The sequence below is a fragment of the Phacochoerus africanus genome, chromosome 1, assembly GCF_016906955.1.
Source record: "Phacochoerus africanus isolate WHEZ1 chromosome 1, ROS_Pafr_v1, whole genome shotgun sequence".
NCBI classification, from domain to species: Eukaryota; Metazoa; Chordata; class Mammalia; order Artiodactyla; family Suidae; genus Phacochoerus; species Phacochoerus africanus.
In genome coordinates, this window is record NC_062544.1 from 188132529 (window position 1) to 188151628 (window position 19100).

A 19100-nucleotide genomic window follows, 5' to 3' on the forward strand; every position below is an offset into this window, starting at 1 on the left:
AGTAGGAACCATGAGGTTGTGGGTTCAATCCCTGGCCTTGCTTAGTGGTTAAGGATCTGGCGTTGCTGTGAGCTGTGGTGTAAGTCACAGATGAGGCTTGGATCTGGCGTTGCTGTGTCTGTGGCATAGGCTGGCAGCTGTAGCTCTGACTAGACCCCTCGCCTAGGAACCTCTACATGCTGTAGATGTGGCCCTAAAAAACAAACAAACAAACAAAGCAAAAAAATATCCCAAGAGGAACATGCTGCAAATTTTCACAACAGGAGACAGGATCTGATTCTCCTGTCAAAATGGAATGAGAGAAGAAAGATCACAACTGTCTTTGAAAATAAGAGAAATAAACCACCATCTCCTCCTCTTAACACAACTGATTACCTACCAGACATGTTCCCATTCTCATGTTTCTTTAGGTGTCTGTCTAAGTTGGTTTGTTGACCAAAACACCTATCACATAAATGACACTTAAAGGGCTTCTCCTTATTGTGGATGTTGCGGACGTGCCGCTGCAGGTTAGAAGAAATGCTGAATGACCTGTCACAGTATTTGCATCTGAAAAACAAACACAGAAAATATTTGCAAGCAAATCAAAAGTCATTTCTCAAGACTGGTAAACCGGATCTATAAAATTATCACCCATGAGAGTTCTCCTATGACACATCAGGTTAAGGATCTGGCATTGCCACTGCATGTGTCATGGGTTTGATCTCTGGCTCGTTAACTTCCAAAGGCCGAGGGCATGGCCAAAGGGGGAAAAAAACCCAAAAAAACTAACACTTATGAAAGAACAGAGCTGAGAAAAGGCATAGCAAGGGTACTATTCACACAGCCAAGATTTCAGTCCCAATAAATAGACTTCAGTGGCATTAAATGTGTTCATGACATTGTGAAAAACCATTATAAGATATTGATGATTCGATTACTCACAAGTTTATGAGAGAAATCAGCTCTAATATTTTAAATAAAGCTCATGAAATTAAAGACATTAAGAAACAGTAACAGTTTTATCTTCTGTTTAGGACAATACAATTAATTACTTTGTTACAACCATGAAACAGATTTACATGTTCTTCAAAAAAAAGTACAAAAGATCATTTTTTAATTTCTCAGAGCCTGATTAAATAAATTCACTTAGCAAATTCACTTTCACGATTGCTAATCCTAAAGGAAATTCTGTTATGGTTCCCAAAATAACAATCAATATTCCAAACTTTTAAAACCAGAGTAATGTGAATAGTTTAGTCTGATACCAACGATACTGGTGTTCATAATCTGCAGCGATAGGAGCTCCAAAACCTTTATTCTATTACCCTTTAAACTGCTACAAAAGAAAGTAAGAGGGCTGCTAAATTCTCCTTTCAAATAAAAACAACGGTCTTTGGTAACCTCCTCTTTCCAGGCTTCCCCATCTCCTCCCCTCGTTTCCCATTTCTATTTTTCTTAGATTCTATGGCAGTTCTGAACCAGGTATGTTTTTTCAGGAAAGCACTTGCTATTGGCTGGCTAAATTGTTTCTTCCTTACATGATATTTATGGTAAAAAATAAATTATTCAAGTTCTCCTTTAGACATAAAATAAAAATGTAACCCCCATTTCCCTTCCCTACCAGTTCACACGGTGAGGAAAAAAAGTAGTTCTTGATGAGACTTTCTTCTCTGGCATTTTAAAGTAAAATTTCATTATTTGTTTCTATGATTTTTTTTTGTATGTGTATGCTGCTTAAAAGAAAAACAAAAAACAAACAAAAACAAAAAACAAAACACTTTCCCCAGATGACTTTTAAGTGAAAATTCCCAACTTAGCAGCCAAAAAACTCAACTCATTCTTCCATGTGTGAAGGGCCCTCCTTTCTCCCACTTCCGAATGCTCTATATTAGAAACCACCCTGAGCCGCCTGAAGTGTTTGGGCCGCTACGGCTGTCTCTACATGATGCCAGAAGTATAGTTAGTTCAGTGGGGAAAATAAATATGTTGAGCTAGTTATTTTGGCACAGTATAAGTAAACCAACTGAAGGGCTGATTTAATTTCCCCCCTAAAAAACCGTTCTGGCATCATAAGTTTCCTCAACTTTCCTAAATATAATATTAATTTTTTTAAATAGGTAAAACCCCACATTGATAGTAGTTGTAATATTTAAGCCTCTGCTTTTGGAAAACATAAATATATACATGGAGTATTAGCCTCCTCTTCAATAACTCTGTGAACTGCCCACTGCAATGAGAACCACAGTACAATTAGCACAATTGCATTATCCTATCTAGAACAACCTAGGAAATACTAATGAAGAAAATATAAACTCCCATCAAACTCTTTAGGACTATTTTCACTCAAAATACTTTCTACACAAATTATGAAGAGAGATTTTGTCTTTGACATGCTTCCAACTGACCCCTTAAATGCACAGATGCTTTGTTTTTAATTTTTTTTTTTTGGGGGGGAGTGCCCAAGGCAGGTGGAACTTCCCAGGTCAGGTATTGAATCTGCACCACAACAGTGAGCTCTAAATCTAATAAATATCATCTACGCTAATATTAGCAAAATCTGTTAAGAAGTTCTGATCAAAAATTAACTGTTATTTTGTATCTTTCCTCTGCAAAAAAAAAAAAAAAATACATATATATATATATCTTGGCCAAAAGGTTGAGTGCTCCTAAATAAAAAATTATTCCATTCTACTCCAGTAAATTAGTAGATGGTTAAAAAACAACTCAAATCAGACCTTAAGTTTCAGAAATTCTACAAAGGAGTATATAACACTCTCATGAGCTATAACTATTAAGCCTTCCTGCCAGGGTCAAGGGAGCCTTTGAGATCATGGTCTGAGATTAAAAACCCTGACTTGAGAGCTCCAGGCCTGGCTCTTTATTCTAGATTCAATTTGTGTGTGTGTGTGTGTGTGTGTGTGTGTGTCTTTTTAGGGCTGCACCCGCAGCATATGGAGGTTTCCAGGCTAGAATCAGAGCTGTGTCTGTGACCTACACCATAGTTCCCAGCAATGATGTATTGGTAACCCACTGAGCCAGGCTAGGGATGAAATCTGCATCCTCATGGATACTAGATAGATTCATTTCCACTGAGCCATGGTGGAAACTCTCCAACTCTACATCTATTAACACTAGGCTTTACAGAAGGCAATTAGCACCTGTGGCTCTGAATTTCCTCACTGGTAAAACAGAGGAGCTGGACAAATAATTGTTTAAGATCTTCAGCTATGCAAAATTCTGGTTTGAGTTTTTAAAAATACACTTACAATAATAGCACCATTTATGGAATAGAATAAAACCACTGAGTTCAGGTACCAAAAAAAAAAAAGAGTAAAATGAGCATGATATCATAATTGCATACCAGACCCTGGGCCATAACAAAATGTAAGTGGAAATCTTTACTCCACTTAAGCAGAAATCCTTGGACATGACATTTTCTCAAAAAGGGCAATCACTTCCCATTTTTATTATCTCTCTGAGACCTATTATAGCAAGTGCATTCTATCACATACAAATTAAATATATCACTTATGATTAGTGACGTACAAAACACGAACTTGTAAGAAAACATTTTGTGATTTTCAGAGTTCAAGTACCTCTAGTTTTCTCCTAAATTTTCAATTATCTTCAAAGGAACATTGGCCTGCCCATTTTCTTATTCTTGCATATAAAAAAGTCTTTGAAAGCTGATAACCAATTTATTTTAATGAAAAAAGTACACATTCAGATAAAAATAATTTTACATATATGCAATACCTAAGAATTGCAATAAAAATAAAGAATAAAAGTACACTATTACTTAAGATAAATAACATTCATTCTTTGAAGAAATATTCATGAGGCCCTAATACTGTGTGCAAGGCACTGCACATTAAACAATGTAGGTGACATTTTAAAACCAGAAGTGAGACTAGTGATTATTTTCATTTCTTAGAAAACAAAAAATATTAAACACGTGTCCTGTGTCATATGGCTGATCTTGACATTCAACAGAATAAGTTAAGAAGCACTTGAGGAGTTCCCGTCGTGGCGCAGTGGTTAACGAATCCCACTACGAACCATGAGGTTTCGGGTTCGATCCCTGCCTTTGCTCAGTGGGTTAACGATCTGGCGTTGCCCTGAGCTGTGGTGTAGATTGCAGATGCGGCTCGGATCCCGCGTTGCTGTGGCTCTGGCGTAGGCCGGTGGCTACAGCTCCGATTCGACCCCTAGCCTGGGAACCTCCACATGCTGCGGGAGCGGCCCAAGAAATAACAGAAAGACAAAAAAAAAAAAAAAAAAAAGAAGCACTTGCGAAGTTGTTGATGGAATTGCTCCCTTTCTGTAACATATTCTGTTTTATCTTTTCTATCCATAGCGCCACAGTTTCTTACTCTTCTCCAGGTTTAAAATTTATTCTTTAAACCCTGCTAATGGGACCCGCAGACACTGACTTAGCTGTACTGGGACATATACAGGTTGTTAATTCCTAAGAGAGATTTAAGACATGGATTATTGTCAATTAAAATAGCATGAATTTAGATGATGCCCAATTTATGCACAATGCATAAAAATAGCATGAATTATTTAGAAGAGAGAGCACTTCATTTTAAAAATGGCTAACAGTTTTTAGATGCTTATTCTGTATTAAACACTGCCAGAACTTGTAAACTGAGATGTAAGAAGACTTGATCCAAGAAATTAGGACTTTTTTAGATTTTTATCCTAGCCATTAGTTAATTCTTCTCTGACTCAACATTGAACAGACATTCATTCAGACCTGCACCAAAGTAGCTCTTTTAAAATTGCAGCAGTGAGTCCACTTTAATTTTATAATATTTATCAAGATATTTAGCAAAAATCATTGTCAAACCTGTAAGGCTGCTCTCCTGTGTGGGTTCTCAAGTGCCGTGTCAGGTTCGCAGATCTTGGAAAAATCTTGCCACAGTATCTGTTACGAAAAGATGTTTGCAAGAGAAAGTCAGCACAATCGACTATATTTTACTCAGACTGCATAGAAGCCAGATGCTTATTCCTGACTTAATTAATCTTGCACGGAACTCACATGTCCTTGGTATTTAAAATTTGCAACAAAGCCATTCTACAGATATAAATAACTCTACAACTACAGGCTGCCTTACGAGGTTCGGGTGAATTTGCTTGTGCATAAGCAAGCAGTTTATGACAATAGACTTGAGTTTTGATGACCCCCATGCACCTCTTTTATTAACTCTGTATCTTCACATTCGCAAAACTGAACCAGACAAGGGGATAAAAATGACAAGAGCCTGTGATTCTAGGTTGATGTAAACAGATTTCAAATGTTTGAACTCATTTTACATGTTAGTCACAGTGACAACTCTCTGTACATTGAGTGGTATCAGATCAGACAAGATTCTAAGACCTCATCCATCAAGGTATGTTCCTATAGAAGCTTTTCTGGAAAGAAAGTGACACATTTTCCAAAGAGCAGATAAATTGATATGCCTGTGTCAGATGCCACAGATTTCTGAAGACAATTCGAAAGTTATAAGCGCAGTTTATTTTTTTAAAAAAGAAAGCAGAAACAACAAAAAAAGCTTTACTGTACTACTGATGAGTAACAAGAAACTTATTAACTAGCTTTCTTCACTTATCGACCTTATTCGTCCTTCATTTATAGCCTTATTCTTCAATGCCATGACAATTAATAAATGCATGCTTGAGGACAGTAGTATTATACCTTTGGATGAAAATAATTAACTGTGAAAGAAAATTAATAAATATCAAAGTGAAACAAGTAGATAGCATTTGGACTGCTTCCAAGCTCATTTATCACAACCAAATGGCCTGTGTTAAAATTCTCATTTAATAATAATTTTTTAAGCCACTATTTTTATATCTCTACATAAAGAATACTTTGAAGTGCTTGAGATCTATCATGGTTGCTATTAATCATCCGATCAAGAATAATTTCCAAAACAAACAGCAGGGCCTTTTGAAATCAGGGGAGGAGATTTTTGGAAAGCCGGCCATGATTAACTTTGCAGTTACCTGCAGGTATAGCGTTCCTTTCCTTTCCGCAGGAGGTTCTCTGGCAGGGTGTTGGGAGGAGCTCTAAAGTTGAACATGGAGGGAACTGACTGCAAAAGTTCGCTGGCCTCAGGTTTCAGGGCGCTGAAGCTTTCCAGCTTCTCGGCCATATTTTCAATAGCTGACATCTGAAAGGCAAAGCACAAGAACATGAAGAACAAGTCAGACATCTTTTTTCCCATCTACAGCAAACTGAGAAATCCTTAATAAAAATGGAAGCATCAAATCTTCTGAATGCAAGGGGTTGTAGAAAGAGACTGGAGTGTCCCAACATTAAACAAATCAGAGAATTCACTGATTTTGAAGATAACAAAGTAGAACCAAGGTTATAAAATGCTAAGTGAACTTTTTCATAAGACTTTGGTTAGACTGTTTTGTAATCATTTGCTATACAACTGAGCCATGAAATACATAAGACATAATAAAGCCAGGTTAGATTTTCATTAAATTAAGAGACAGCTTTAATATCACTCTATGGACATCGAGAGTGAACTAGAAATTATAGGAAAAGATCCTGTATGCCTTCCCTAGGTGTTAAAAACCATAGGAAGTAGGGAGTCCCATGAAAAGAACTCACAGCATGAAAAACATCCAATGTTCCAAAGTTACAGCTTAAGCCAAAGGTATGTAATGAAGAAAGAAAAAATTAAATGTGTAAGAGGTCCTTCGCCTGAGACTATATTAAATTAATACCGGGATATACTGGATTTTTAAGTGGGATCTTAAACAAAGAGTTTTGGTAAAATATTAATTTGTTCTGTACAAAGATTGACTTGAAATGACAGTTTATATATTATCATAACTTCATATAACTTGGCATGGCCATTATAAGTGAAACTGTTAGTGTAACCACACTCGTATTCTTGTGTGTGTGTGTGTGTGTGTGTGCGCGCGCGCGTGTCTTTTTAGGGCCACACCTACAGCATATGGAGGTTCCCAGGCTAGGGGTCCAATCAGAGCTGCAGCTGCCGGCCTACACCACAGCCACAGCAACATCAGATCAGAGCCATGTCTGCGACCTACACCACAGCTCACGGCAATGCCAGATTCTTAATTCACTGAGTAAGGCCAGGGTTCAAACCCACATCCTCATAGATACTAGTCCAATTCATTACTCCTAAACCATGATGGGAACTCCTAGAGAAGTATTCTTTTAGAAAAACTATCCTGCCTAGAGCTTCTGCTTGAACAACCTCATTTATTTTGCTTATAATCTTCAAGCTTTTCTCCACGTGCACACTTATTTGACAGAGTCATAATCTAAGGATGGCAACTACTTTTAAAGGTAGCTTGATCTTTATTGCCTATAGTTAGACCACTGTTCCCCTTCCTTCAACCCTCCAAAAATTTTGTTTCCTCCATGCTCACATTTTATTTAGAAGCTGCTTACTATTGAATTTTTAAGTAGAAAAAGCAAACTCTCAGGCCATCTTGTTAAATCGACTCACCCATTTTTTTATTTGGTTCTCAGGGCACTCTGCCACTGGAGAACTTAGAAAGCTGTTTTTAAAAGGGTGTTTACATTCTATAGGCACTCTGTATGTTTCTCAAAGGACTGGGGTGGTAGACCAGAAGACTCCACACAAGGGTTAAAAATGGTAAAAACTGCACATTCAAGCAGCTCTTCAACCAAAGAAAATGATTCTTTTGCTGATAAGATAGTAAGACAGAGTTGGAGGCCTAATTTATTATGCTCTCAGGTTAAAAATAAAAGGCAATGCTCTATACTCAAAAGGAAAATTAACAAAATATATATTAAATGGACACAAGGCTGAAGAGAATACCTAGGACTTCTTAAGCTAGAGCAAAATATTAACAGAAATGGCCTCAACATGATTCTCTTCTTACAAAGGGAATATTGTATGCTTGATTCCTCAAATGACTATTCATGTCGTAGTTAGCTCTCTTTCTTTTCCCTTATCCTGGAGCCTGCCCTCTCATTTCATGCCCGGACTCCTAATGCTAGCTACAAATTGCAACGTACAGGGTACCACTGCCAATTTGCCAAATGTCTTTCATCAAACACAGTGCAAAAAAAATCTCAGAGGAAAGTCAAGATACATTTACTTGTCAGACGACAAATGTGAATGCATTGGGAGGTGGTAGGGGCTATAAGCTCAGGGGTTTGATTCATAATCACTCGGCTGCTAAAACATTCTCCACAGATGCAAGTGGACAGCACATTTGTCACTATGAAGGATTTTGACACATACTGATCACAGGGCAGAGATATGGAATGATGATGCCGCTCAGAGAGGTTGGCGGGAACTCTGTCCCTACAGAATATGGTTATTATCCCCCTCTAGCCAGAGCATTAGCATTTTCATATGACTTTGGATTTTATTTATTAAAAATCAATCCAGAAATATTTTATGATACTATTTTATTTGCATTTATTCTTTCTAATTGTTCCTTGCAGAAAATCACTTTGATATTCCACCCTCCATGGAATAAACTGTCTGAGTGAAAAATGACCTCTGGCCTTCAAGCTGATTAGCAGTAACAAGCAGGGGTAAGGGTCATGATCGCATATATTTGTTGGGAAGAATAGTAAGTGCATGGGTGATGATTATAAATGTTTTATTTATGTACATTTAATATTTGAGTAAAGTTTCATTATCTAGTGGTTTTAAATCATTTGAGTGTCCGCCCTGCTGACACACTCAGATTCCTGGGGCAATACATCTTATAGAAACACTTTTCCTTTTATATGGAAAATAGCTTACTCATGACTATTATTATTCTCGGCTTTCATCTCCAGCACATATAAACTACAAGTCCTTCAAGTTATTTAAGAGCAATTGGCTGTTGAGAAATGTGTCTTGCTTTAGTAGCTGCTAATAGCTCCTTTTGAAGAATGATCACTGTGATTACTTTACCTCAAACGGTTTCATTTTGGGAAAAGCATCAAGAAACAAGAAAATATATTATGGGCTTGATGACTAAATAACAGCATTCTTAATGATGATAAGAAAAAGAATATGGGTTACCCAACTGTCTCTCTTATAAGCCACCCCCACCTTCAGCTCTTGGTGTCAAATGAAAAGAGGATTAAATTGGAATGGGGAAGAGAGAGAGAAGGAAGTTGGGCCGTGAGCTGAGGGGAGCTATTAACACCACATACACACAGACACACACACACAGACACACAGACACACACACACAGACACACACACACACACACCACCTTCTTTCTAGCTAGCAACACCAAAGCAACATAAAAGCCATAACTAAATCCTTTCTTTCATCTTTCTAAGATCTGTTCTCATAGCACTTGACCTCAGCTGAAAGGAATAAGTTTTCCCCATTAGGACAGATAGAAGTGACTCAGATATTTGCTAGTTGGTGTAGTTTAGCAATTTTGCAACCAAAAATCAATCATAGTCTGTATCTTGGATTAAGGTGTTGGATTAAGACAAGCTTTATCCAGTGTGTAGGTCAAAACTCCAACTTTCTCTAGCTGTCTGGGCTGACTCATATGATACTCCTCCTGGGATACATGCATTTTGGTAGAAGTAGCAAGTTGTGACACTCATTTTATTTCTTTTATTTATTTATTTATTTATTTGCTTTTTTTTTTTCCCCTTGCTTTGAGGGCCACACCCATGGCACATGGAAGTTCCCAAGCTAGGGGTCGAATTGAAGCTACAGCTGCTGGCCTACACCACAGCCACAGCAACGTGGGATCCGAGCCGCATCTGTGACCTATACCACAGCTCACGGCAACACCAGATCCTCCACCCACTGAGCAAGGCCAGGGATCAAACCGGCATCCTCGTGATTACTAGTTGGATTTGTTTCCACTTTGCCACAACAGGAACTCCGTGATATTCATTTTAAAGTCTGACTTGGTGTTTTAAAAATCAAGGTTAATTGGGATACACAATCTAGCTAGACAGACTTTTCAATAAGGAAAAAAACAATGAAAGGGACAATATGTACTATTATCAATACGAAATTTGCTGAGAAGGGGGGGGAGGAAAAAGTCAGATCATATATCTTTGAAACGTATTGCCCTATGTCCTATTAATGTCATAGGCTAACCTCTGATCAGTAAATGAAAGGTTTTTTCCCTATGGAACGGTGACTTTTATTTACATATATAATAGTTGTTGATGGTATCTGCAGCCAGATGTCTGGAAGAGGAAGTCATTTCACCCCCTTCCAGTCCCCAAGAGGCTATTAACTTTATACTGACGCAAACTAATATTTAGACACAATTCCCTAGCTCCTACCAAAAAATGTAGCTATCTCTCCAGTCAAATAAAGTATTTTTAAAGCCATTTCAGCAGGCAAGATATCATCAGCTGGGTCTGAAGCACTTAGCTTAACATTTTTTTTAATCTGGCAGCCAATAATTGATGACATAAAGAAGTTTCTCATTAAAACTATTAAAGTGACAACCTGATTATACAAAATGATATGACCAATGGCACCATGAATTATGAGACCTAAAGTTGCACAAATTAGATTATACATGCCTTTATCACAAAATAACTAACTTTTCGTAAATAACGTATGATGGGAAAGTTTGTAGATTTGGTAGGTTTCTATATTTATTCACGCGATAATCTTGAGAAATCTTAAAAACCCAGCCATTTGGGGGCGAAAAATAAATATTCATGTTTTAGGGTTGTCTCGTTCCATGCATCACATTCTGCAGTCATGGTTATAAAATTATAGGCTTTTTAACCACTAAAACTTATAAACCTTAATATTTTAATAGTTTCCACTAATATCTAGGTTTTATAATACAAATATAAACTATTGCTCTGAAAAAACTGATTCAAAGAATGGGAGTTATTCCAAAGCACTGCAATGGCAGTTGCTATACCATTGTATTGTTAGGAAAGGGTGTCTAACTTAGTATCAGAGCTGGTTTTGTAAGTTGGTAGAAACACTGGCCATTCATGTAGGAGAAAGCATCCCTGCCTGAAGGCACTAACAGCAAAGCTATGAGCAAGTACTACTCTACATTAGAAAGAATGAGGACAATGAGGCATGACACTCAGGGCAGACCTTTGCCAAGAAAGGCAGACAAGGAACACTGGAAATATAGGCCAGGATAATCAAAGAACAACATCGTCTACAGCATAACGTTGCCTAATAAGGAAGTCTCTGTCTCGCACTACTTGTACACTTTTGAAATAAATTAGCTTAATCCTTAAAAGTCAATAGGATGAGAAAAATCACCATTCACCACATATTCCACAGAAGAAATAAAATGGAAGAATTTCTGGTAAAGGAAAACTAACATCAGATAGAGGAAATAGGTAAGTGCCAAAGTGCTCTAACTTAATTTATATATAATGATATGGTGACTAAAGGAAAATTGAACTATATTCCAAGACTTTACCCATATTTCAGAATAAGCATAATATTGAGTGAAGAAGAGAATGAAGGAGTAAAATCACATGCACTTAGAGGAAATTTTGTCATATATATTATTTATGTATATTTCCACTGACTTAACTTGGGAGTGAAAACTGAATAAATCATATTTTTTTGTATCTTAAATAAAAAATAAAGCTGCCCCTGAGTAATATCAACTGACAATTGACTGTGTCTGCACATATTAATTGAAAGTTATGGAAGTAGGATTCACCGCTACGGAAACATTCACTAGTTAGATAAGAATGTAAACATTTGGTCTTATTGCTCCAAACAGCCAGTACCAAGTTCTGCCCTGGGTTACATGGATATGAATTCCAGTGTTGGCTTGTGTCTACACATAAGTTCAGGTTTTATCCTTTGAAGCCTTTATCAAAAGCATCTTTAACATGCTGATACAGGCTCCCCCAAATAATGGTTGTTTCCACCTGGTGCCCCATCTCAAAGCCTCTTTTAACATCATGCTCCCAAGTGCCCTGAAAGAGTTCTACATCATGGAATGGATCAGATTTATAGAGTAAATTCCTTTCTGTAAACAATTTATAGCACACCAAATGTCCAACTATAACAGAAAGTATTTTGCAGCTTGACAAAGCTGGAAATATGTTTGCTAAAGCCATATCATTTAATGGAAAGGGGCTCTGAAGTCTTTATACAGCAATTTATAATATTAGTCATTTTCCTTTTAATGCTATATTATTTTAGTCAAAAATATAAGTAGGAAACTTACCCAAGTTCTCTGATCAGGCAGTTGGAACTGGGAGCAAAATTGAAACAAAAACAAAAAATTACTTCTGTATCGGTATCTTTATTGCAATCTATCCTTTGAGAAATTGACATTTATACTAAGTAATTTTGCTTATCATGTAACTATATCTTGAGTAAAAGCTTTGGAAATGAAATTTAAATATTTTTATAACACTGCTGAGTTTCCTCTATTTACCTCAATTACATTTTTGAATCAAGGTTATAAACAGAATGTTCTTTAGTGGTAATACAGTAAGCTAAATACTACTTACTACCAAATCTTAAGTAGCAAAGTAGATACTTCCTTTTTTATTTGTTTCTATTCACTGCAGAACGAGATTCCTAAATTTTACTTATAACTAAGACAAGCAATTCCTTGCAAAAAAAAAAAATCTAGTCTCTTGCATTCTTACAATGTTAACAAGGAAAATAAGATATTTACTCAAATGTAACTCATTGAGTAATAAAAAGGCAACACACTTGGAAATAGGCTACCTGACTTCTATTAGCCTGGGACTGGATCAACAGTAGTCCAAACATCAAAAGATATTAATTAAAAGAACCATGAATGTCTAGTTATTTATGACAAGAATCATTGGAGAAAACTTCAGTGAGTCAAAAGCTTTTCCAGGAAACACAAAGTTATATCATTAAAAATATCATTTTGCTTAGTTAAAGGGAGTATATTTTGCTTTCCTAAGTTATGGCATCTTTAATAAAGAAGATACACAGATTTTAAGGATCAAAGTTTTATGACAGAAGAAAACTAACACAAGAAACACTTGTTTAAAGCAAAATAGAAGATGAAGGGCAGAAGACAAGTGATTTTCACATCAATATATAAATGATAACTGGGGAAAAGACTAAGTTTCTTTGGGATGTAGTAACAAGTAGACACTTTAAAAGGAAGACAATAAAAAAAATGAATGAATAAATGACAAGTGGAACTGAAACAAAGTCTTTGTTGCAAATCTACAAATAGCCAAATATCTGAAAATAAAATAGATAAATAACCATAAGTAGTATTTAAAGTATAGGGAAATCAAATAAAGGAATAATGGCCAGTTATGTAACAGTGTACTTGCTAAGTGATTTCTATGGCAATTCAAATGAGCCAGCAATGTGAATGCAAAGTACTTGAAGTGCAAAGTACCCAGTGAAATGGACATTCCAAAGACCATAGGGTAATAACCATTCCCTCCATTTCACCTCCTGTGGCTGTCATCTTCTTTCCAAAATTATAATTTAAGATTCCACAAGTAATTTTCAACCACATATCAAGGAGAAGGTCTACAGTATTTATTTCACTCCTATATCAAAACAATTTATTTGTAAGAAAAAAAAATGAGGGCTAAATGTCCTCTAGCGGCTTGGCAGAGCAAACATACTTCTTTAAGAAGTGAAATGAGGAGTTCCCATGGTGGCTCAGTGGAAATGAATCTGACTAGCATGAGGATGCAGGTTCGATTCCTGGCCTCCCTCAGTGGGTTAAGGATCCGGCATTGCTGCGAGCTGTGGTGTAGGTGGCAGACGCAGTTTGGATCTGTGTGTTGCTGTGGCTGTTGGGCCGCTGGCTACAGCTCTGATTTGACCCCCAGCCTGGGAATCTCCATATGCCATTGTGTAGCCCTAAAAAAACAAAAGACTAAAAAAAAAAAGAATTGAAATGAGAGGAATTTAGACCCTTTTTGACAAGAATTTTTTAAAAAATATATATTATTCCAAAAGGCAGTAAGATGGCCTAGTAATCTTTCAATAAAATTTAATAAATATCCATTGATGGAGTTCCCATCATGGCTCAGCAGAAATGAATCTGACCAGCATCCATGAGGACGCAGGTTCAATCTCTGGCCTTGCTCAGTGGGTTAAGGATCTGGCGTTGCCGTGAGCTGTGGTATAGGTCACAGATGCAGCTTGGATCTGGTGTTGCTGTGGCTGTGGCCCAGCCTGTGAACCTCATATGCTGCAGGTGCAGACCTAAAATAAAAGACATAAAAAATATATATCCATTGAGGTGTTCGCCTTTCATTACTTAGGAATTGTGCACTGACAAGGGGTGGGGTGGGGACAGGGTCAGAATACAGACATCCAAAATCGTAAGATCAGGCTTGCCTAGAGAACACCACTACCAAGTAATTACATATCTATTTATTTATGTTTTCCCTAAGGTGTTGAGAACATGCAGTCTCCTTTTTATTATTATAAAAACCCTGAGAAATAGATAGCGTAGGTATTATTCTCATTCTGAAAATGAAGATACAGAAGGAGGGCCTAGAGGGAACAAGTGATTTGGTCCAATACACTTTAAATGAAAAATGAAGTAATAAATGGCCTTGACCAAGCACTTATCTAGCTATACTATCATGGCAAGCCCTGGGAGCAGAGGCAAGTCCTTGCATTGTGGCTTCTTGCTCTGTGCCACCCTTACGTGCCACCTAACAAGGCAGCACCATGAATACAGTAAGCATCTTTCCAAGTACTTCTAGATACTTGGTAGCCCCACCAAAGAAACTGGGCTCAGGGGATGGCAGGAGGACACTTTACTGACACTCCTTTATATTCAAAGTAGAATATCTGCATCCAATAAAAATAGCAGCTCTTCCTCATCTAGGTCCTTCCACAGGCCAAGCACAATGCTAAACATGTTATTACACAAACACTGATCCTTACAGTTCCCTGAGTAAGGCTGGAGAGGGTGTTCCCTATACTGACAGAGAAGGTTCAGAGAGATGAACTGCATTGCTTTAGATGGAAGCATGTTTGCTAATCAGTAGTAAAATCGTTTGAAAGCAGTTATTTCTGGCCCCAAACCCTGGGTAGTTTTTGTTTTTGTTTTTGTTTGTTTGTCGGAAGGTGGATCTTGAGGCTGGGTGGAATTATTAGAGTACTAGAAAGAACAAAAAAGTTCAGCTGAAACTTCGGAACATTTGCAAAAGATTTTCTTAAAGAACAGACTGGTCTGAAGGCTTGATGAAAACAGAGAGACCTGAGCTTCTCCCAGGTGACACTCTTTATGTCACTGGTGTCTCTGTGTTACAGTCGTTATACATGAAAACGGCTGTGATGGTTATCAACATAGCAAAATGCTTCTGAAGTTGTTGGTAAACAGCCTCTGCCCCTGGCACCCTGAACGTTCTCCTGCTGAGCGGGTCTCCTCCCAAAGGACCCTTCAGACAGCCCACTGGCCAGCAGCTAAAGCCTTAACGGTTAGTGCCGCAGGGGCTTCCAGGACCCCGCTCCAGAATGGCAGGAGAATCATTCTGACTGGTCAGCACTCGTGACATAGGATGTGTTAAATGTTGTGATGATCACTGTTGGGGCCTGTTCTGATAGCAACATGCAGCAGTAGGCAGTCCCTTACATCGAGACACAACATTCTAGGGAGGGAGGAAATGCTCTGCACTGTGCTCCCACAGGCGTATTTACAACCATCTGAGCGAGTGAGTGCTGTGCTCCCAGCACTGTACATGTTCCGCATCTTTTGTGATCCTTCACGAACTTTGGGAATATTAAAACATAGCAGGTCTTGGAGTTCCCGCTATGGCTCAGCGGAAAGGAATCTGACTAGTATCCATGAGGACACATGTTCGACCCTGGCCTCGCTTAGTGGGTTAAGGATCCGGCGTTGCCCTGAGCTATGGTGTAGGTCACAGACGCAGCTCAGATCCCGAGTTGCTGTGGCTGTGGTGTAGGCCGGTGTCTACAGCTCTGATTAGACCCCTAGCCTGGGAACCTTCATATGCCGTGGGTGAGGCCCTAAAAAGACAAAACGAAAACAAACAAAAACATAGCAGATTTTCTTATATTATTTGATTAAAATATGCATATATGATATTCATAATAGCTGTGTGGCCACATAAAGTTATTGGTAGGCAAAACTGCCCATCTGATGAACCAGTAAATTTACCTGCGCTAGCTTTGAATTTCAGAGAGGATATGGACCTTAAGCCCAAATCCCTTATCTTACAGGTAAGGAACCCAAGAGCCTAGTAGACTGAATCTCTCAAAGACACTGAATCCCAATTTTTTTTTTCTCCCTTATAGCATATATCCACAGCACTTAATTTTGAAATTAGTCACTAGATTTTAAAGATAATTAGGATAAGAAAACAATTTATTGTAATTAAACGTAGATAACTATAATAACCTTATAAGCATTCAGTTAGAAAGTTCTCAAGAGGGACATACTTTTGTCTAATATCTAACACAAAATGAATATTATGTTCAGGTTTATTAGCCTATGAGAACAACAAGTGCAATTTAGATCAACCTAAATATAAGTACCTGATAAACATTTACTATTTTATTTATTTATTTATTTATTTGTTTGTTTATATTTTTTATGGTTGTACCTATGGCATATGGAAGTTCCAGGGCCAAGGATCGAATCCAAGCAGCAGCTGTGATCTACTCTGCAATTGCGGTAATGCCAGCTCCTTTAATCCACCACGTGGGGCTGGGGATCAAACCCACACTTCTGCAGTGACAGGAGCCACTGCAGTCAGATCCTTAACCACTGTGCCACAGCGGGAACTCCAACACTTACTATTTTAGAATGTGCTTCTTTCCATAAAGTAATTTAATAAAAGATACCATTCCTTATTCTTTCTATATAAAATGAATACTAACTGGAATATTTTAACACTTTTTATACTAAATCATATATTTTCAGTTTGAAATAGAATTTTTGATCTCTGATAGATTTCTCTAACTAACCCAGAATATGGTATTTCAGCTATCATACTCTGTTGTCCAGAATTTGGGAAGGGACTTGAAAAAATGAAAAAAGAAGAGGTAACAGAGAAAGTGGGGGCTGTGTGTGGGGGGGAGAATCATATTCTAAGATGATTTAATTTAATCACCACATAACTTTTTATAGGACAGCTTGCGTAGGTCTACCATTTTTATTAGAGAAGCATAATTTTTGGATTTGAATATAATGAAATAGATTAGTTAACTCTTTTCCCAAGCATTTTCATAAAAATATTGTTTACTATCTACAAAGATGGGAACTTGTATCCTTAATCATAAGTAAATAAAAAATAAAGTATCATTAAGAAACCAGGTTCAAGGTATCTTTCTTCTTTCAATACAATTCTCCATATTTTGATTGATATTTTGATTTGGTCATTTAAAAAATGACCAAATACATAGTGACATAAAGAGGAACCAATTAGATAACACTGCTTTCTATTTTCCTTGCAATGAGAAACTATATACATTTTGATAAATGGACACAACTCCATCCAGCAAATAGCTCTGTGTATTGTGGTGAATTCTTGTACAATTACAGAACTTTGCTGGAATGCCCAGTGGTCTCTAGATAAATTCCTTCACCCTCTATGGTAACAACTTGTCAGGTAGACTCATTTCCTGTTTTTATCTAAACCCTAAAAGAACTCAAACGACCTTCATGAGTTTGGGACAAGACACAGTATGATCCATTTCTTTTTATCACAATTTTTTAAACCTGAAAGACAACATCGATATTTAATTACTTAACTGAATTCTACTCACTCCAAAATACATTTTGGCTCAGTATGTAGTTAATAGAGAATAATTTAACACCCAAACCATGTTATTTTTACACTTATATTAATTAGTTTTTCTTTAAAGAGTTTGGGTTTTAATTCTGCTAGAATTTCCTGTGTTCTTCCACACCAGCGTCATAGGAAATCCTAATGTTCTCAAGATTTCTTTCATTTTGTTGCACCTGCTTTTCAGGATCAACAAGTTAGTTTACAAGCTTGAAGGCTCAAATTCAAAATACTTACTTGTGGGTGAAATAAGAATCCTGGAGAAGGTCTCAAGTATTTCTCTTTTAAAGCTTCAAGTGGGTCAGTTAGTTTTCTTTTCTCTACTCTGAAAGGTTAAAATTAGATTTTGGAGATGAATCGGTCTCATATATCAATCACTGCATAATCACTGACATTCAGAACAGTTAACAATAAAGCAAATGGTAGGCTGCTGGGAAGCACACTAATAAAAAATATAAAGACATCTGTTCAGTTCTTGAAGAATACTCATGGCACTTCTAGGCACTCAAAGAAAGAAGGTCCTTTTTATAATGGAAAAATCTTACTGAATGACTAGTAATAATAATAATAACGAGGAAATGTAAAAGATGAAGTCATGAAATCAGAGGCCTTGGTCACAAATTCGTACCTTTCCATCTCAAACGTAGACAAAAATGCTCGGTAATTTCAAAAGCATCAGAATAGAGTTCATTTTAAAAATTAAAGTCATTTTCTATCAAGAAGGTGCTTCTCAAATAGTCACAACATTTCTTTTCCATTTGTGAATGACAGCAGGAGACTTTCTAAGCATCCTCTACACCCTGCTAGCTACTCTGAGACTCAAGCGTCTTTTTTGGACACTGCTTCTGCTGATGCACAGAGGTGGTAAAAGGGGGTGGTAGGAAGAGGACGAGGGAGTTTTGAAAATAGGGAGAGACATTATAAAACATATCTATATATCCCTTCTGCTTTAGAAATGCTTGTCATTCTATTTTCTGTTAGGCATATAGGAAATGACATTGGAGACTGAATTAATTTCTTTCACCAACTATTGGTAATTTCCTTTAAAAAAAACATTAAACAGGTGTATTTTGAAAATAGAATCAAAACGGACTTGGCGAACAGACTTGTGATTGCCATGGGGGAGGGGGAGGGAGTAGGATGGACTGGGAGTCTGGGGTTAACATGCAAAATATTGCATTTGGAATGGCTAAGCAATGACATCCTGCTGTATAGCACAGGGTATATCTAGTCACTTGTGATGGAACATGATGGAGGATAATGTGAGAAAAAAATGTATATGTGTGTGTGACTGGGTCATTTTGCTGTACAGTAGGAAACTGACAGAACACTGTAAACCAACTATAATGGAAAAAATTAAGATCATTAAAATAAAAAAATGAATTTAAAAAA

The 19100-nt window shown here is 37.1% G+C and overlaps 1 protein-coding gene across 11 annotated transcripts in view; it reads right to left on the reverse strand.

The window, feature by feature from the left end:
• The window catches only part of MECOM (MDS1 and EVI1 complex locus), a 583264-nt gene that overhangs the window by 11580 nt on the left and 552584 nt on the right, over positions 1-19100 (reverse strand). For 8 of the 11 annotated variants that reach the window (XM_047786046.1, XM_047786022.1, XM_047786012.1 and 5 more), the window contains 5 exons: positions 17946-18033; positions 12155-12181; positions 5995-6161; positions 4835-4912; positions 380-549 (listed from right to left, as the gene is read on the reverse strand). In XM_047786046.1, the coding sequence (XP_047642002.1) occupies positions 380-549; positions 4835-4912; positions 5995-6161; positions 12155-12181; positions 17946-18033 (530 nt within the window). The remainder of the gene's footprint in view (positions 1-379; positions 550-4834; positions 4913-5994; positions 6162-12154; positions 12182-17945; positions 18034-19100) is intronic. The other 3 variants (XM_047786037.1, XM_047786029.1, XM_047786099.1) reach the window with 1 other exon arrangement.